Here is a 21279-nt window from a genome sequence, read left to right on the forward strand (position 1 = left end):
GCATTGCTCTGGTGTATCGTCAAATTCGGAAGACGATGGCAGCCACTCAAGGAGCCCAACGGCTGTTCGTCGCAATGGAAGGATTGGGCCGGGCTGTGGGAACACAGACTGTGGCGATTTTGAACTGAATCGCAAAATGGATCACATCATGGAGAAGTTTGCTGAGAAGGAGAATTGAATTGAATTTGAGAGAAACCAGCATGGACACATAGAGCAGGCAAGTCATTGTTTTGACTGCTCGAAGAAAACACCATCCTAATCTACGATTTGACTCCCTCGAATGGCCTTGACGCTATCAGGAACAGGCTGTTCTGAAAAACACCCCTGAGGACACCTCAACGATGAACGCTTTTGACCTCCCTTTTTCTCAACAACACCTGGTGTCGAACTTTGAGATCGGCCCCAGTCCACAAAAACATTTCAACATCACACCCAAGTTAATTAGGCATACATGCACGCACCCGCCCCTTCCTCAACCAACGCCTTCACCACTGCTTAATTCCTGGGGTTATGGATGGCTAGTAGCGCTTTATAGCAGCAGGCCGGCCTCCAGGGCCCCAAATCCTCCCCCCTCTGTTGCGAGTTGTTGTGATTATATGTAACATGTTTATGTGTGCTATGCTATGTGAGGTTTTTTCCCTTGGACTCAGTCTGGAACCCCTCCCGAGGGTCCAGCCTTAGACTAATATTTTTTTTACTCTTCCCCCCTTTCCCAATATCACCTTTTTCCCACCTTTTTTAAGGAGCGCCGTAAGTGGCTGATCCGTTGGCGGTCCCGTCTTGTCTCCCTGTAAACGTATGTCTGCTCGTAGTGGGACTGTGCCGAAAATAAAATTTCAGTTCTTATGTGTCTTGTACATGTTAAAGAATGGACAATAATAAAGCATCTTGAATCTTGAATTGGCGTAGACTACTTCATCCACCTTGATTGTGGAGTCCCCCAGGGATCAATTCTTGGGCCCATCCTGTTTGCCGTTTATATTATCTTACTCGGTGCTAATCTTAAAAAGCATCTTCTATCATTATTATGCGGATGAATGCCAAATATATCTGCAACTAAGCAAACATGACCATACCGCTGACACCTCTACTCGAGTGCTTGAAAGACATTAAGTGAAGTGAATTGTATTTATATAGCGCTTTACATTGTAAAACCCATCATCTACATTTTAAGCTACATTTAAACCAGTGTGGGTGGCACTGGGAGAAAGGTGGTTAAAGTGTCCTGCCCAAGGACACAGCGAAAGCAACTAGGATGACAGAAGCTGGAATCGAACCTGGAACCCTCAAGTTGCTGGCACAACCGCTCTACCATTAAAGCCACGCTGCCCCAAGGCCTGGTTAGCTCAGAATTTTTCCAAAGTTTAATGAGAGGAAAACTGAAGTTGTATTGCGAGGTCACACCAATCCTGTACTATACTTTGGCTTTCTTAGGAACTCTGTGTCCCACAGCCACTAGCGCTGGCGTCATTGTAGACTATTATTTTAAGTTGGACACATAAATTAATGTTAATCAAGATTTTAAGATCGCTGTTTTTTATTAAAGATCAAAACTTTTTTTTTAATCTTTTAAACATTTTGAACAGGTCATGCGCGCTTTTATTTTGTCTCGTCTGGACTACTGTAAAGCAATTTACACTGGAATAGGTCATAATGCTCCGGTCATCATAAAAAATTGGCAAAATTGAAAAAAGGGGGTGAAATTAAACAAAAGACATACCTGTTTCTGGACACCGTTAAGTTGCACCACCTTGATGATGAGTGAGGCCGTGCGACCTTTGTCCTCGATGGTCCTGAGCAGGGTCCCCACATTGTCCACATTGAAGGCCTCGGACCAGCGCCAGTTCCCCCAGCCTTCGATGCAGATGTGGAGCAGCTGCAGCATGGAAGAGTGCGGGTGACATGCAGGAAAACAGAGACAGAGGCACACTTAACATCAGAGGGTAGTCTCCCTGTCCTTTATTTATTGCTCAGCATAAGGCGCATAAACAACAAGATTTTGTGTTTAGAAGATTTCGGTGGGGAGACAAACACAAAGTTCCTGTTTACTGGTGCAGAACAGTCCTGCTGCTGTGCAAAAGTAGAAGGACGCACACAATAAACTGGCTGGTGGAAAACAGCTGATGTGGAAGCTAATTGTGGCGGCGTGTGTGATGGATGTGGACCAGTCGGTTCGGCACACGTCTAAATCAGAGGCAGATAGCTTGGCTCTCAAGCTTTTCGGCTTCATATTCATCACTTCAAAATTAAGCCCACCTGTGTGTGTGTGTGCGTGTGTGTGAGGGTAAACAAACAACAGCTGGAGGAACCAAGAGACAGATACAGAATACATTCATTTTCCAACCATGTTTTATATAATATATTGAATTATTGACAACGCCATTCTGTGTCTATACAATGTTCTTTTGGCTCTTGTAAATATGACACTTATTTATAGGGATGAGCCAATAGATCGGTATCGGACAATTTTACCGAAAAAGTATGTGATCGGCCATTGCCGATTTATGTTTTTTATGCCAACCACAAATATAGATCCTCTCTGGCTGACAAGCGGCTACCAGCCAATTATGTGTGTCCATACACAATGTGGAGTATTACCCTAAATTAAAAATTAACACCTCCTTTACGGCACATAAACTGCATTTCTTAGTGTCTTAAGTATCATTATCAAGCATTATTATCACTTGAAGACAAGGCTAAACATGTTACACATTGAGAACAAGCCAGAAGCGGGCCTGCTAATATCTTAGCGCAGTGATTTTCAACCACTGTGCTGCGGCACACAAGTGTGCCCTGAGATATTGTTTGGTGTGCCGTGGGAAATTATGCCACTTCACCTAATTGGTCCAAAAAATATTTTTTGCAAATCAATAATCATAATAATGTGCCGCTGTCTAGTGCCTGCGCTGTGTAGAGCTTGGCAATCCCAATATGCAGAGCACAGCGGGAGACAGGTAAAAAGGTATGTAATGCTTAAACCAAAAATGAATACAAAAGGCAAGTCCCACTAGGAAAAGACACTGAAGCATAGGGATGGCTATGTAAAACAAAAGTAAAATTGAACTGGCTACAAAGTCAAGAGAAACAGAATGCTGGACGACAGCAAAAACTTACAGCGTGTGGAGCAAAGACGGCGTCCACAAAGCACATCCGTACATGACATGACAATCAACAATGTCCCCACAAAGAAGGATAACGTATGCACAACTTAAATAGTCTTGATTGCGAAAACAAAGCAGGTGCGGGCAATAGCGCTCAAAGGAAGGCGTGAAGCTGCTACAGGAGAACACCAACAAAACAGGAAAGGGTCACCAAAATAACAGCGCAAGACAGGAACTAAAGCACTACACACAGGAAACAACAACAAACTCATAATAAGGCACGACAACCTGGTGGAGTTTCATTTTTTAACCTTTTCTGCTGGTGGTGTGCCTCCGTATTTTTTTTTATGAAAAAAATGTGCCTTGGCTCAAAAAAGGTTGAAAAACACTGTCTTAGCTAACCTACCTTGAAAAAAAGCTAAAGAAAAGTGCTTTGCAAAGTTTAAGAAGTGTTGATGGAATCGTGTTACAGCAGAAAGTAATCAGTTATAAACATGGAATTAACAAGTAGATTAATGAGAGTCTAGAGAGAGATTCATATTACAACTGTTGGTGTGTCAGTGTTGTCACAGTCAGTACACGAAATGTAAGAGGAGGGCGGATTAATCCATAAATTTGTAGTTTCGATATTATTAATTTTATTTGAAGTCACTCGTACTTTACTTTTCATCTTATTAGCTATGCAATATTTTATTTAGTTCTATTTATTTATTATATATTTACTGTATATTTATTTTGTTTTATCTTCTCATGTCTTTCTTGTATTTTTTTATCCTTTATTTCTACTCATGGTTCTTGCTATTTTACAGGTTTTATTATTTTTACTTTCCAGCGTTCCTCAGAGGGAGCCATCTGCATCAGGGGTTATCGGCCGTACTGTGGGGGGGCGCTTTGTGTCAGCGCCCTGGTGGCCGTGGTTTGATGACGTCCTGGTGCAGATGGCTCCTGTGTTAGTGTTTACTCACCTGTCTCCTCTGTACTCAGCCATGCATTCATTTGTTCATGTAGTTGCAAATGTGCGTATGTGTTTGTGTTTGGAATTTCTGTCCGTGTGAGATGATGGGGGATCTGATATTAGCTGGGATCAGTTAAGATGTATGACGGAATATCTGTATCGTGTGATCGGTGCCAACAGTCTCCAGTTAATTTAACACATATGTTTGGCTCTGCCCATCCCTGAACAGCTATTGAACGGACATTTTTAACACTTTGTCTGTGGTCACTGGCGAAAGGATTGAACCGATTCCTCGAAGTGGACAATTTGCAAATCCCATAGCAAATCCAAAAAGAATCTTGCAACATTCACTACTTTGTTGGCTACAAGACTCATTGTGTTAAATTGGAGGGCAACAGCACCTCCTTGCCACACCCGCTGGATTAAAGATAATCTGTAATTTCTCAAACTGGAGAAGATTAGGTTGACATTGAATGGTTGTTCTGCAAAAGAACTGTGGGGTGCCTTTCAGAGATATGTAGGAGTGTCATGTCTGTGTAATCATGTTTTGTTTAGTTATAGGACTCTTTAGTTTCTGTCTTTTCACTCCCTTGTCTTGTCACCATAGTTACCCATTAGTTTCACCTGTCATGTCACGCACCTGTTTTGAGTCACGCACCTGTTGTTAATCATGTCTGTGTTATTTAAGCTTTTCATTTTCTGTTGTTCGTCCTGGAGTCATAGCCTTTCTCACCCTGCCATCCTCGCGTTTTCAAGCGCTGTTCACGGTCCCATGCCACAGTAAGTGCTTTGTTATTTTGTGTTCAGTTTCTGCCTTTGTGCAAGTTTTGTTTTCATTTCATAGTTTGTTCTCCGCCATTGTGTGCGCCTTTCGTTTATTCCTTTTTTGATAATAAATAAATCATGTACCCACCTTCAAGCCATGTCCGATCCAAATTATCTTGCATCTTGGGAAAAGAAAAACTCCATAGTCCAAGTCTTGACAAGGAGAAACTCATCTCCAAATTAACCCTGATTGAAACAAAACTAGGATGTGGATGGTTGACGAGCCTTTTGTGTGTTTTTGTTGGGAGTTCTAATGCAGCTGGGGTTTTATGTTGACATCGTTCTGTTCGTTGTTGTTTTTTGAAATTAATTTTTTCTTTATTTATTATTAATGTTATTGCTATTATTTTCCCTTTTTTAGTATTGTTGTATTGAATGTGAACGTGAAGTGAATTATATTTATATAGCGCTTTTCTCTAGTGACTCAAAGCGCTTTCCATAGTGAAACCCAATATCTAAGTTACATTTAAAGGGGAACATTATCACAATTTCAGAATTGTTAAAACCATTAAAAATCAGTTCCCAGTGGCTTATTATATTTTTCGAAGTTATTTTCAAAATTTTACCCATCACGCAATATCCCTATAAAAAGCTTCAAAGTGCCTGATTTTAACCATCGTTATAAACACCCGTCCATTTTCCTGTGACGTCACAGAGTGAAGCCAACACAAACAAACATGGCGGAATGAACAGCAAGCTATAGCGACATTAGCTCGGATTCAGACTCGGATTTCAGCGGCTTAAGCGATTCAACAGATTACGAATGTATTGAAACGGATGGTTGTAGTGTGGAGGCAGGTAGCGAAAACGAAATTGAAGAAGAAACTGAAGCTATTGAGCCATATCGGTTTGAACCGTATGCAAGCGAAACCGACGAAAACGACACGACAGCCAGCGACACGGGAGAAAGCGAGGACGAATTTGGCGATCGCCTTCTAACCAACGATTGGTATGTGTTTGTTTGGCATTAAAGGAAACTAACAACTATGAACTAGGTTTACAGCATATGAAATACATTTGGCAACAACATGCACTTTGAGAGTGCAGACAGCCCAATTTTCATCAATTAATATATTCTGTAGACATACCCTCATCCACGCTCTTTTCCTGAAAGCTGATCTGTCCAGTTTTGGAGTTGATGTCAGCAGGCCAGGGAAGCTAGGGTCGATTTAGGGGGGTTTAGCTAGCTCGTCTGCGGGAACAAACTGCCGCCATTGCTTGCCGTGCTACCGAGGTCCTTTGTCCCTGAATTGCTCACACACTCCGGCAGATTCAATGGGGGTCTGGCGGCAGATTTCTTTGACTTTATCGTTGGAAATGCATCTGCTTTGAGTGTCGCAGGATATCCACACATTCTTGCCATCTCTGTCGTAGCATACACTCTTAGAAATAAGGGTTCTAAAAGGGTTCTTCTACAAGGGCTGAGATTCTAACTGGAACCATTTGCTTCTGAAAAACCCTTTCCCGAAGAAAGGGTTTTTCAAGGGTTCTTGGTAACGCTAATGGTTCTAGTAAGAACCATTTTGATCCAGAGAACCCTTTAAAACCCCTTTTCTGAATAATTGGTTTTAAAAGGGTTCTCACTAACACTAAGGGTTCCAGTAAGAACTATTTTGATCCAGAGAACCGTTTTTGGAAGAAAGAGTTCTTCAGGGATTGTTGAAAGCATGGGTAAGATCCTGTGTCACCAGGGACATACTTCCTGATAACATTTGCCAATAATGGTGCCTATCTTTAAATAAATGTTTTTCTCATTAAAATGTTTTGAATGTTTGTTCAATGTCAACATGATAAATGACCACAATATAATATGAACTAAACTGATCTGTAGAATACAATATGGTTCTTTATAGAACCCTCAGAAGACAAGACGGTTATCGGTGAAAACCTTTGAAAAGGGATGTTTTTAGAACCCCCTGTGTCAGGTCTAGATGAAACCCTTGAAACATGAAAGGGTTCTTAGTGGAACTCTCTGCATGGGTTCTAGATGAAACCCTTGACAAACGAAAGGGTTCTTAGTGGAACTCCCTGTGTGGGTTCTAGATGAAACCCTTGAAATACGAAAGGGTTCTTAGTGGAACTCCCTGCGTGGATTCTAGATGAAAGTCTTGAAATACAAAAGGGTTCTTAGTGGAACTCCCTGCGTGGGTTCTAGATGAAAGTCTTGAAATACAAAAGGGTTCTTAGTGGAACTCCCTGTGTGGGTTCAAGATGAAACCCTTGAAATACGAAAGGGTTCTTAGTGGAACTCCCTGTGTGGGTTCTAGATGAAACCCTTTAAACATGAAAGGGTTCTTAGTGGAACTCCCTGCATGGGTTCTAGATGAAACCCTTGACAAACGAAAGGGTTCTTAGTGGAACTCCCTGTTTGGGTTCTAGATGAAAACCTTGAAATACGAAAGGGTTCTTAGTGGAACTCCCTGCGTGGGTTCTAGATGAAAGTCTTGAAATACAAAAGGGTTCTTAGTGGAACTCCCTGTGTGGGTTCTAGATGAAACCCTTGAAATACGAAAGGGTTCTTAGTGGAACTCCCTGTGTGGGTTCTAGATGAAACCCTTGAAATACGAAAGGGTTCTTAGTGGAACTCCCTGTGTGGGTTCTAGATGAAACCCTTGAAACATGAAAGGGTTCTTAGTGGAACTCCCTGCGTGGGTTCTTTGTAGAACCTCTCATGGGGGGTTCTGGTTGGAACCTTACACACACAGTTCTAGGTAGAACCCTCCAAAAGGGTTCCAGGTGGAACCTTTATAAAAAGGTTCTACCTGGAGCCAAAAAGGGTTCTCCTATGAGGACGAGCCGAAGAACCTTATATGGTTCTACTTAGCACTTTTATTTCTAAGAGTGTAGCTTTCGTCGGTAAAGTGTGCGGAACAAACGTCCAATTTCTTGCCACTTTTGCATCTTTGGGCCACTGGTGCAACTTGAATCCGTCCCTGTTCGTGTTGTTACACCCTCCGACAACACACCGACGAGGCATGATGTCTCCAAGGTACGGAAAACAGTCGAAAAAACGGAAAATAACAGAGCTGATTTGACTCGGTGTTTGAGAAAATGGCCGATTGCTTCCCGATGTGACGCCACGTTGTGACGTCATCGCTCCGAGAGCGAATATTAGAAAGGCGTTTAATTCGCCAAAATTCACCCATTTAGAGTTCGGAAATCGGTTAAAAAAATATATGGTCTTTTTTTCTGCAACATCAAGGTATATATTGACGCTTACATAGGTCTGGTGATAATGTTCCCCTTTAAACCAGTGTGGGTGGCACTGGGAGCAGGTGGGTAAAGGGTCTTGCCAAAGGGCATGGACTAGGATGGCGGATGCGGGGATCGAAACTGGAACCCTAAAGTTGCTGACACGGCCACTCTACCAACCGAGCTATACCGCCTGCCTGTCTGTCTGTCTGTGTTGGCCCTGCAATGAGGTGGCGTTTTGTCCAGGGTGTGCGCACACACACACACACACACGCACACACACACACTTTTTAAAATGTGTGTTTACATTTGTCAATTGTATGTCTGTAAACACCCAATAAACAAATACTTTAAAAAATATATTTATGTATACTATGCCAGTTATTCATTCTTTATTTCTCAATAAGCCATCGACAAACTGTTTACTAACTTTATCATTACACATTTCGTATTTTTCTTTCGCTTTTAAAAATGGTAGATAAGAACATGTTAAATAAAACAATTGAAGAAAAAAGAGCGAGCAAGAGGGAACATGAAGGGGGCGTCTGGCTTCACTATACTGTCCCAGAGGAGAAGCAAGCAGATTAAAACACTAAGGAGTCTTTTTGAAGTATTTTTTAAAGATTTACACGTCACTTTAATGTGTTGAACTCTTAGCCAATCTTTTCTTTAAAGAAAAACAAATTTCTCCTCAGGTCAAAGAGTACAGGGGAGCCCTGGTCGAGACCTTCTATGTTTCTCTCCGCTGCGCTCGTTCCTCACTGTTTGAAGGCAGATTTCTTTACAATAACATTCTTAATCAAAGCCTGAATTCGCTTTCTTTGAGACCGTCTCTCCTTCCTGTCGGCCGAGTATAAGTGACATAAATTCTTAGATCTCCTTCACGATGGCCATGATCACAAGGAAAGTGGCAAAGTGGTGTAAATAACCAGGTGATGGAGGTTAAGATTAGGCCTCAGGGTGGAGAACTACTATATCATTCTTTAAAGAAGCACGGCAATTATGATAAAGTAGCCGCTTTGTTAGATGAAACAGAAATAACCGAAAGCCTGCTTTAAGGTCTCAGTATTAGTTTCAGTCTCACTGAGTAGTTAAGAAGTATTGGACTGAAGTTAATTATAGTCCAAATCTTTAGTACACTTACTGGAAGCCTGTGCAGTGCCTCAGCACCATCTGTGTGCACTGTTTTGGTATTTCAACACTTTTCTCTTCTTTAACTTGTCATCCCTCCCTCCTTTTCTTGCGGCTCAACTTGACCTTTAAGACAGACGTCATAATAAGAGCGTGTTCTCAAACTTCAAACGACGACTGCGTCTTTTGTTCTGAGTCGTCACTGCTTTGACTCAGGCAATGAAAAACAAGAAAACGCCAATCACATAAACAAATTGGACACATAAGACAAAAATAATTAAAAATACAAAGAGTTTTTACCTCTTTCCAACTTTTGTGACACGGAGAAAAAAGCGAGTTGGCCACATGTGGTGGCTTTCCGCCCATGGATTAGACCAGTCCATACACTCTCTTTCAATTAATTCTACCAAGAGAAAGTACTATGTACTGTGAGTAGACTTTTTTTGTAGAATGGCAATACTGTGCAAACTGTTAAAAGCAAAATTGTGCAACAAATGATGCCACCAAGTTATGATGTGTCCGTGAGACAATTAGGAGTTGAAAGTCAATTAAAGTAAAATACACTATTAAGTTGAGTTCAAGTCATTATTGAATTAATAATCATTACATTGCAATGTACTCAAAATGATGACATTTTCAGTTAATAAATAGTTGTTAAATATTTTGGCAGGAAATTACACAAAATAGTGTCAAAAGACCACAAAACGTGTTTTAAAATAAACGTATACAGAAGTACCTCAAATTAAGAGTGCCCCAGCTTAAGAGTGTTTTTAGATAAGAGCTGTGCCGCTGTCCACTGTTATGCTTTAAAGGGGAACATTATCACAATTTCAGAATTGTTAAAACCATTAAAAATCAGTTCCCAGTGGCTTATTATATTTTTCGAAGTTTTTTTCAAAATTTTACCCATCAATATCCCTAAAAAAAGCTTCAAAGTGCCTGATTTTAACCATCGTTATAAACACCCGTCCATTTTCCTGTGACATCACATAGTGAAGCCAACACAAACAAACATGGCGGAAAGAACAGCAAGCTATAGCGACATTAGCTCGGATTCAGACTCGGATTTCAGCGGCTTAAGCGATTCAACAGATTACGAATGTATTGAAACGGATGGTTGTAGTGTGGAGGCAGGTAGCGAAAACGAAATTGAAGAAGAAACTGAAGCTATTGAGCCATATCGCTTTGAACCGTATGCAAGCGAAACCGACGAAAACGACACGACAGCCAGCGACACGGGAGAAAGCGAGGACGAATTCGGCGATCGCCTTCTAACCAACGATTGGTATGTGTTTGTTTGGCATTAAAGGAAACTAACAACTATGAACTTGGTTTACAGTATATGAAATACATTTGGCAACAACATGCACTTTGAGAGTGCAGACAGCCCAATTTTCATCAATTAATATATTCTGTAGACATACCCTCATCCGCGCTCTTTTCCTGAAAGCTGATCTGTCCAGTTTTGGAGTTGATGTCAGCAGGCCAGGAAAGCTAGGGTTGATAGGGGGTTTAGCTCGCTCGTCTGCGGGAACAAACTGTTCTTGCTTGCCGTGCTACCGAGGTCCTTTGTCCCTGAATTGCTCACACACTCCGGCAGATTCAATGGGGGTCTGGCGGCAGATTTCTTTGACTTTATCGTTGGAAATGCATCTGCTTTGAGTGTCGCAGGATATCCACACATTCTTGCCATCTCTGTCGTAGCATAGCTTTCGTCGGTAAAGTGTGCGGAACAAACGTCCAATTTCTTGCCACTTTCGCATCTTTGGGCCACTGGTGCAACTTGAATCCGTCCCTGTTCGTGTTGTTACACCCTCCGACAACACACCGACGAGGCATGATGTCTCCAAGGTACGGAAAACAGTCGAAAAAAACGGAAAATAACAGAGCTGATTTGACTCGGTGTTTGAGAAAATGGCGGATTGCTTCCCGATGTGACGCCACGTTGTGACGTCATCGCTCCAAGAGCGACTATTAGAAAGGCGTTTAATTCGTCAAAATTCACCCATTTAGAGTTCGGAAATCGGTTAAAAAAATATATGGTCTTTTTTCTGCAACATCAAGGTATATATTGACGCTTACATAGGTCTGGTGATAATGTTCCCCTTTAAGTTGCAAGAAGACATTTGAGTTACAAGCATCCCCGCCATTAGTTGGCGTAGAAAATGTTACAGTGAATGCCGTAAAATCCGCCCAAAATATTCAGTTTACACACTAGCATTAGCTGAAAACCCAAGACGGACATAACTTTGTTTTTCCAGCCATGGTAAGGAAGAAAGTGAGTGTGATGGACAGTGTTTTGGATGACATTTATCGAATAAAAGAAAGAAAACATAAAAAAAACATGACATATATAGCAGACTTGGCAAAGCATTTCGAGCGTAGCACTGCGAGTCTGCATGACACTGTGTCAGAAAATATATAAAACCAACCTAGGATCTTAAAATAATATATAAATAATGTACAATTATCTATGAAAATATGGAAACGCTGCTGATGGTGTGTTTGACAGATAAGCAGCTGGAAGGAGATACCGTTGAAGTACACTCTCCAAGGTAAAAACTGTACATTATTACATTAATTCATAAAACTACTGTAGTACATTCTATTTATAATGTTCTTTTTTTTTTTTTTTTACAATATGTATTATCTAAAAGTGTGGTTTTTTTAAATTGCATGTTACATGTAAAAATTGTGCTGTTTCGGGGGGGCCAAGCACCAATTTCATTGATTTCAATTCATATTTTGAGTTAAGAGTGCCATCAATAAACCAATTAAGCTCGTAAATGAAGGTATTAATGTATTGATAAAAAATATTTGAGTCATGTAGTGACGTTCTATTGTGCCTATCCTTTCACTTGATGAACTTGTGCACAAGTTGCACGGTTAAATTGTTTGCCAAAAGCTATTCTTTAATATTATAATTGTTTTTTTAAAAGGGTATAAGAAATGCAAAATAAATCTGAAATATGTATATAATCCACAAGGAGTTCAACAATTATTATAGTGGAAATATGTGAAAGTACAGTCACATTCAAGTCGGGGATTGGATCACCACCGGATGCATCAATTGTACTATCAGACATGCCTAAATACCTTACTGCTGACAAATGATGAACACATGTTGACTTTTTAATGTTTTTCTTCTCAACCAATTATGTAAGTGCCAGATTTTGAGGTTGCTATGGGAATCACATGCATAACCCAAACATGGAACCGACATATTCAGTAATGCTGCTAACTTCTGAGAAGCACCCGCCTCAAATAGTAATAATAACCCATGAGTCAATCAAACAAGCAGATTCTTTCATAGGTCTATGTCACGTCTAGTGCTTGTCTTGTTTAATCTCATCCCAGGATGAAATGATTAAGCGCAGTCTTACTCAGTCATTAGCAAAGCTATGATGATCTACTTTGCAATATCCCCATTAATACTGAGGGTGGCAAGGTCTGCAAAAGGACGTCAACGAGCAGCCTCAGATGAAATGAACACAGGATGTTCAGTCGTGCTTCTGTGTTCATAGGGATGCCGTGGCTCTTGTATTTGGGCTGTCGTTTTTGCAGTACTTTAAGGTTTTTTAACCCTCCTGTTATGTTCATTTGTCAGGAACAGCAATGGTGTTCCTGGGTCGATTTGACCCCCTGCATGTTTAGTTATCCAAAAGATGTCCGAAACCCCAAAAAATCCTAACAAGCATCATTATTTAAGGCAGGGGTCTGCAACCCGCGGCTCCGGAGCCGCATGCGGCTCTTTGATCACTCTGATGCGGCTCAGCTGCATACTTGCTGGCCCCCCACCCCCGATTTTACCGGGAGGTTTCCGGATTCCAGTGCCTCTCCCGGAAATCTCCCGGGGCTAACATTCTCCGATTTTTACCCGGATAACAATATTGAGGGCGTGCCGTGATGGCACTGCCTTTAACATCCTCTACAACATGTTGTCGCGTCCGCTTTTACACCATGCTATCTGCGTGCCGGCCCGGTCACATGTAGTATGCGGCCTCTGCACGTTAGTGACTGCAACGTATACTTGGTCAACAGCCATGCAGGTTACACTGAGGGTTGTGATATAAACAACTTTAACACTCTTACTAATATGCGCCACACTCTGAACCCACACCAAACAAGAATGACAAACACATTTCGGGAGAACATCCGCACTGTAACACAACAGAACAAATACCCAGAATCCCATGCATCCCTAACTCTTCCGGGCTACATTATACACCCCCGCTACCACCAAACCCTGCCCCCCCCCAACCCCGCCCACCTCAACCGACGCACGGAGGGGGGGTTTGGTGGTAGCGGGGGTGTATAATGTAGCCCGGAAGAGTTAGGGATGCATGGGATTCTGGGTATTTGTTCTGTTGTGTTACGGTGCGGATGTTCTCCCAAAATGTGTTTGTCATTCTTGTTTTGTGTGGGTTCACAGTGTGGCGCATATTAGTAAGAGTGTTAAAGTTGTTTAAACGGGCACCCTCAGTGTGACCTGTATTGCTGTTGAACAAGTATGCCCTGCAGTCACTTATGTGTGTCTGCAGAAGCCGCATACAACATGTGACTGGGCTGGCAAGCTGTCTATACAAGTTGTAGAGGGCGCTAAAGGCAGTGCCATCATAGCACGCCCTTATTATTGTTGTTTGGGTGAAAATCAGCAGACTTTCGAGAGAATAGTTGCTCTGAAATTCGGGAGTCTCCCGGAAAAATTGGGAGGGTTGCTGTTGTCAAGCGGCATTCATATAAAACTCGCGGGCCGCACTAACATGACATTTTCATATTAAGGTGCGGGCCGCGTGTCTGAGACCCTGGTTTATACGTAGCACAAAGCAAAAAAAACAACTTTGTATGCAGTGCTATTTAATTTTAGGTTTCAAAAGAGTTTTGTGGCTCCCATTGTTTTCTTTATTTTATTAAACGGGTCAAAATAGCTCTTTGAGTGGTAAAGGTTGCCGACCCATGATTTAAGGTAACCAAATATTTAGCTCATTTGGAAGGCATGTTTTGCAAAAATGGGCAGCGACCTTGGAATGCCACCAGCTTTTCATCCGTTGTGATATTAGGGCCTGGTTTATAGAGCAGTGGAAGTTGCTCTACCCACTTGTCCCACACTGTCCGCCTCAATTACTCTGGAGAAAATAGCGAGAAGTCTCTAGAGATATTGTGGCTCAAAATATAGCATTGCCTGTCTTTGCATCCCACAGACTGGCTGTCATTTCACCCAGCCAAAATGAGGAGCCCCAAATACGCACATAAATGTGTTTTGCCCAGCTCCTTCCACTTCTCTAAAAAAATAAGCCTCCCTTTTAGATTATTCATTTCCAGAATGATTTTCTGTATTGAATCTGGCATGACCAGCTCAAAAGTTGACTTGATGTCAGTCACACGAGGCACTGCCATCATAGTGGGCTGTCTTTATTATGTTTTCTGCAAGACAGTTTTGCCTGGCACTTACAGTATTTTGGGGATGAACACTCCAGTGTTTTCCCATTTTTTGACATGAATGTCTTGCATGGAGGAATAGGAATAGTAATTAGACTTAGACTTACTTTATTGTCATTCAAATTTGAACTTTACAGTACAGATAAGAACGGAATTTTGTTGCATTAGCTCGTTGTAGTGCAGGATAAAAGAGCAATGAGGGGCAGATATAAACATATTTTTTATTTTATATTTTATTTTAATAGATAATTCCCTCATCTGGTTAAAAATTTTAATATTTTGAATCAGAATTTTGCCTAAGATAGTCTTCATCCTCCTCTCTTTCACTGTCATAATCAATGATGACTTCCAGAGTATCATGGACAGACGACCTTTTGCTCCTGCTGCTCATTTTGTAAAGGTCTGCCTGACAGTGTCATGTTGGTAGGACTCCTATGCAGAGAATATTTTATATGTTTTGCCCCTACCCAGTTGAGTGTTAACTGAATGTGGGTGGAGTTTTTCCGCGAGAACATAAATGGTCCTGGCCAAAAGTTATAACACTTGCACCTGTGTGCGTGAGATTGGGGTAAAATATGTCTGACAGTTGCAAAGAAATAAATAGTCTGACATTTCTGACACCGTTTTACCTCCAGTTTGACTGCTGGGTCAAATTGACTCGAACAGTAACAATGTGATATAAAAATTTGGTTGCAAACATGCAAGAGGAAACATTTTCATATCATACATTGATTACACTAAATAAGACAATCAGAAGAAGTTTCATACTAAAAAAATTACTTTCAACTATTTTTCATAGATCTTCAAACGTTAAAACGGGTCAATTTGAGCCGTAAAATAACAGGAGGGTAAAACGAGGTCCTTCAGTGAAAGGAAACATTTTTACACAAGAACGACCATTATGCCAATGTCAATTAAATGCCAGTGCTGCTTAATTCTGGAGGGAAAGGTCACATCTATTTGTGCTGTCCGTGGTGCTGAACCAAGAGGTCCAGGAGTGTTCACCAGTATCTTCATATTGGGGTCACAGTTAAACAGCGGGTCAAATTAGAATGATCTGAACTATCCTGGATAATTTGATTCTACTTGACTTGTTGTGTGAACGCCACAAGACACACGTTATTTGTTATGCATTTCTTACTATATGTCAACCAACCTGCACACAACAGACACATTTTATCAGCCTAAACGAACATGTTTAAATGTAGTGATACATTTGGCAAAAGAAGAGATATAAGTTAATTCAAATTCAAAAGACAACAATCACAATGAGAGACGTGGTTGCGTAGCTGACATCACAGCCTGATGTGATTTGGTGAACTGGCAAAATCTCAATTGCTGAACTCTGGAGTCACAATGCAGCAGAATCATTAACAGGACTTTTGTCATGTGGAGTTTCACCAGAAATGGTTTTGCTTCCCAAACGTACAAGCCTTTGTTGTACTTTCAAGGCCAAGGACTTGGCAGGAAGAAGAAAATATTTTCATCATTTCATTCAAAAAAATGCTAACACATTGACATGTTTAAAAAATTATGAAGCAAGAAAAAAGATATTCTCAAAGTTCAATGCTCATCAATGTGAATTATTGAATTAATACACCAATTCAGAAAGAGAGAGAGAGAGAGAGAGGTTTCTGTGGGACAAAGTCCACAGAGTTGAATTACTTCTACGTATAAACATAATACACACAGGAACCATGACAGAACAATGGCTCATCTGATACACACCACGGAGTCATAACATAATCTCACAGCAAATCAGAGGGGGAAAAACAAGCCTCCTAAGTAAATATTGGGCTGGCAGAATTTAGAGTGATGAGAAGGATTTCAGAAAACCGAGATAGAAAAAGAAAAAGGGGGTGACAAATAAGGAGACTGCCAGTCCTCATTATATTTCTTCATGGAGTCTTGGCTGTAGAGTTTGTGGTCATGAGTTAAGGAATTGAGTGAGTGTATTGTTTTTTTAAAGGTTGGTTACAAAAAATGAAAATATGTCTCTTAAATGTAAACATAAATTTTTATTGTTGGACATTTTAAAGACATCCCATTTATCCCTAACAAGTACTGGTGGGAAAAACGGCATAGTCTCGGAATAAGAGCAAATAAGGAAGAGTGAATTGAGGGAAAAGACACAATAACGAACAGTTCCTCTTTCCCAAACAAGTATAGTCCAACTCAAATGCCTGCGGTGCTCATTTATGTGCAGTCTCTTCATTTCTGCATTGCTGCAGCCAATAGAAGAAGTAAGAAATACACTTTTGACCATCTATGTTTAGTATTTTTTGTTTTCTTCTCCATTGGCAAAAGAAAGTTAAAAGTATCTTGCTGTCACCTCTGATTACAGAATGTGAGGTTTAATAATATCCATCCATTCATCTTCTACTGTCTCTTTTGGGGTCGCGGGGGGTGCTGGAGCCTATCTCAGCTGCATTCGGGCGGAAGGCGGGGTACACCCTCATCATTTTTCATCATCATTTTCTTTTTATTCCTTTCATGAAAATGCATATATACAAGCCATATACAGTTGACAATTTCATTGTTTTTTTGTTTCTTATACATTTCCATGATCAGAAAGGAGCAGATGGAAGAATACTATACTTATATTTATCTGCCCCCTTTTTAACACAAGATATTTAGATGACTTTATCACTGTTCCCTCCACCAACACCCGAACTCCAACATACTTTTAATTTTCGTTTAAGCATTTTCAAAATGACACGTTCCAATCAAAATCAAAAATCATCCATCCATCCATCCATCTTCTTCCGCTTATCCGAGGTCGGGTCGCGGGGGCAGCAGCCTAAGCAGGGAAGCCCAGACTTCCCTCTCCCCAGCCACTTCGTCCAGCTCTTCCTGTGGGACCCCGAGGCGTTCCCAGGCCAGCCGGGAGACATAGTCTTCCCAACGTGTCCTGGGTCTTCCCCGCGGCCTCCTACCGGTCGGACGTGCCCTAAACACCTCCCTAGGGAGGCGTTCGGGTGGCATCCTGACCAGATGCCCGAACCACCTCATCTGGCTCCTCTCGATGTGGAGGAGCAGCGGCTTTACTTTGAGCTCCTCCCGGATGGCAGAGCTTCTCACCCTATCTCTAAGGGAGAGCCCCGCCACCCGGCGGAGGAAACTCATTTCGGCCGCTTGTACCCGTGATCTTGTCCTTTCGGTCATAACCCAAAGCTCATGACCATAGGTGAGGATGGGAACGTAGATCGACCGGTATATTGAGAGCTTTGCCTTCCGGCTCAGCTCCTTCTTCACCACAACGGATCGATACAGCGTCCGCATTACTGAAGACGCCGCACCGATCCGCCTATCAATCTCACGATCCATTCTTCCCTCACTCGTGAACAAGACTCCGAGGTACTTGAACTCCTCCACTTGGGGCAAGATCTCTTCCCCAACCTGGAGATGGCACTCCACCCTTTTCCGGGCGAGAACCATGGACTCGGACTTGGAGGTGCTGATTCTCATCTCAGTCGCTTCACACTCAGCTGCGAACCGATCCAGTGAGAGCTGAAGATCCTGGCCAGATGAAGCCATCAGGACCACATCATCTGCAACAAGCAGAGACCTAATCCTGCAGCCACCAAACCAGATCCCCTCAACGCCTTGACTGCGCTTAAATCAAAAATCAGTTTGATATAATTCCAGTTGTCTCTTTTTGTAACTCCTTTTAAATTCAAAGATATTCTTGCAACTTTTTAAGTCTTTGACAAGAGAATTCCATGCTTTCACACCAGCAACAGATAAGCACATTTGCTTCAAATTTGTTCGCACCCTTGGATATTTAAAGTCATACGGCCTTCTGTGATTCTCATCTTCCGACGTGAACACAAAAAACTTTTGTAAGTCCTTTGGAAGAACTTTATTTCTAACTTTGAACATCACTAATAGGGTATGCAATTCTACAATGTCTTTTAGTTTTAATAATCCTGACCTAATGAAGAGTGGATTTGTGTGGTCTCTATATCCTACTGTAAAAATGATACGAATTGCTCTTTTCTGTGAAAGAAATAAAGGCATTATGTTGCTGTGATATGTATTTCCCCATATTTCTGCACAATAATTGAAATAAGGTAGAATAATTGAGCAATATAACATTCTCATTGTATTATACACCCTGGACAAGTCGCCACCTCATCGCAGGGCCAACAGATAGACAGACAACATTCACACTCACATTCACACACTAGGGCCAATTTAGTGTTGCCAATCAACCTATCCCCAGGTGCATGTTTTTGGCGGTGGGAGGAAGCCAGAGTACCCGGAGGGAACCCACGCAGTCACGGGGAGAACATGCAAACTCCACACAGAAAGCTCCCGAGCCCGGGATAGAACTCAGGACTACTCAGGACTTTCGTATTGTGAGGCACATGCAAAACCATCACTAGATATTATTTATCTAGTGATGGATAAATGATGCCTTAGTGAGTGTGTGGCACACTAACTGGCTGTATTGACACTGCACTTATACTATGTTGGTGTTTTATAATAATACCACCTGCTGGATTAAAAAGTCATTACATTTAACTTGCAAATCAAATTATTGGTTAGCATTTTTTTTTTTTTTTTAAACAAATAGTAGTGCAGAAAAAAAGATAATGAAAGGTGCATGTGGAGAGGCGGGGCCGGCGGTCCGACACCGGGGCCCGCTCCAAGATGGCGGCGAGGAGGCGTGGCCTGCGGACCCGCGTCCAAATGGACTACAGGTGCGTGGGTCGGGCAGCCGGGCACAATCAAATAATCTGTCTGTGTATAAAAGCGTGACAGCCGAGAGAGACGAGAGGAGAGGTGGAGAGCCAGAGGTAAGACGCGGAGCACAGTCCACAGCGAGAGCGAGACGACGAAGACGGAGACGCGGCCGGCTGAAAAGCGGGAAGCGGATCGAGCAGCAGGTGGAGCCGGAGCTGAAAAGCGGCCAGCAAAAGACTTTCTTATATTGAAAAATAAAGAAGTCTAAACCTGCTCACGACGATGTCGTCCGTTGATGGTCCTGAGAACTCACCCGGAAGCAAGGGTCTTACACATTTGGCACCCAACGTGGCTGGACCATCGGAGGCGGCGGAGGATGATCTCCTGTGGGCCCTCGTGGGGGTGTTCACGGAACTGGCGACAGGCAGCCGCCAGCGTCTCGAAGAGTCCCGCAAACAGTTGCAGCTCCTGCAGGTGCTAGCGGGCCAGGTGGGGGGCGGCGAGTGGCCCCCCAAAGAAGAAGAAGTGGGGGAAAAGAAGAAGTAGGGGAAACAGAAGAAGTGGTGGAAGAAGTGGAAGTGGAAGAAGAGGCACGGGAGGAAAACCATTTATGTGCTCAACAAGACGAAGATGCTGACAGAGATTGGGAAGTGGAAGGACAAGAAAAAGACAAACATGAACGAAACGATGAAGACAAAGGCAAACAAGGTACAGAAGAAGAAATGGTTACAGCAGAAGGAGAAAAGAACACGGAAGAAAAGGTAAATACAGAAGAAGAAGAAAAGGACACACAGGAAAACACCGGGGCTACAGGGGGGCCTGGCCGTCCCCACTTCCCACTCCCTCGAAATGAGGGTGGAGGGGGAGTAGGCTTAGCCGGGCTTCTGCCCGGCTTGTGTCCGGCGATGGAGGACTGTGGAGAGGCGGGGTCGGTGGTCCAACACCGGGGCCCGCTCCAAGATGGCGGCGAGGAGGCTTGGCCTGTGGACCCGTGTCCAAATGGACTACAGGTGCGTGGGTCGGGCAGCTGGGCACAATCAAATAATCTGTCTGTGTATAAAAGCGTGACAGCCGAGAGAGACGAGAGGAGAGGTGGAGAGCCAGAGGCAAGACGCGGAGCACAGTCCACAGCGAGAGCGAGACGACGAAGACGGAGACGCGGCCGGCTGAAAAGCGGGAAGCGGATCGAGCAGCAGGTGGAGCCGGAGCTGAAAAGCGTCCAGCAAAAGACTTTCTTATATTGAAAAATAAAGAAGTCTAAACCTGCTCACGACGATGTCGTCCGTTGATGGTCCTGAGAACTCACCCGGAAGCAAGGATCCTCCACAGTGCAACTTTGGTCGATGAGTCAAATAGTAAACAGGAAAAGAAGAACATTTACAAGAACAATGTGATCTCACACTTGGGAATCTTTTCTTCTTCTTCTTAGTTCCATTTAAATTGATGATTGTGACAAACCGCATCCTAAAAACCGCTTACAGCAGCTGTATCAGTCACACTTTTTTTCCTTCATGTAACACAGACACACACCGAGGTATCGATTGGGACACAATATCACTCCTTGTGTTTCATAATGTGTCAATGCTTCAGTATCGTTTGGCCCATCAGTATTACCATCAAAACATTGCTCTGATCTGAAACATGGTGTTCTACAGAAAAACATGAATAAAAGAGTCATCTACTAAATATGCCACTTTTAAATTAAGACTCGCCGCAACAATCACAATCAGAAGTATTTAATAATCCCTGAGGGGAAATTAAGTGGTCAGCATGTTGGCCTCACAGGCAGGACAATGAGAGTTCAAATCTCTGATGATTCATTTCGGGTCGTCAAGCTTCCTCCCACATCCCAAAATCATATTATGACAAATCAAATCAAATGGAGGCACTATTTTGACCATGAGTGAATGTCTGTATGTGTCCTGTGATTGTACACAGTGTCACCCA

At 42.4% G+C, this 21279-nt stretch overlaps 1 protein-coding gene across 3 annotated transcripts in view; it reads right to left on the bottom strand.

Moving 5' to 3' along the window:
- Positions 1-21279, bottom strand: part of LOC133595948 (intermembrane lipid transfer protein VPS13B-like) — a 672020-nt gene that overhangs the window by 95690 nt on the left and 555051 nt on the right. For all 3 annotated transcript variants that reach the window (XM_061948790.2, XM_061948782.2, XM_061948793.2), the window contains exon 47: positions 1721-1876. In XM_061948790.2, the coding sequence (XP_061804774.2) occupies positions 1721-1876 (156 nt within the window). The remainder of the gene's footprint in view (positions 1-1720; positions 1877-21279) is intronic.

This window comes from Nerophis lumbriciformis, linkage group LG04 (assembly GCF_033978685.3).
Source record: "Nerophis lumbriciformis linkage group LG04, RoL_Nlum_v2.1, whole genome shotgun sequence".
Lineage (NCBI taxonomy): Eukaryota > Metazoa > Chordata > Actinopteri > Syngnathiformes > Syngnathidae > Nerophis > Nerophis lumbriciformis.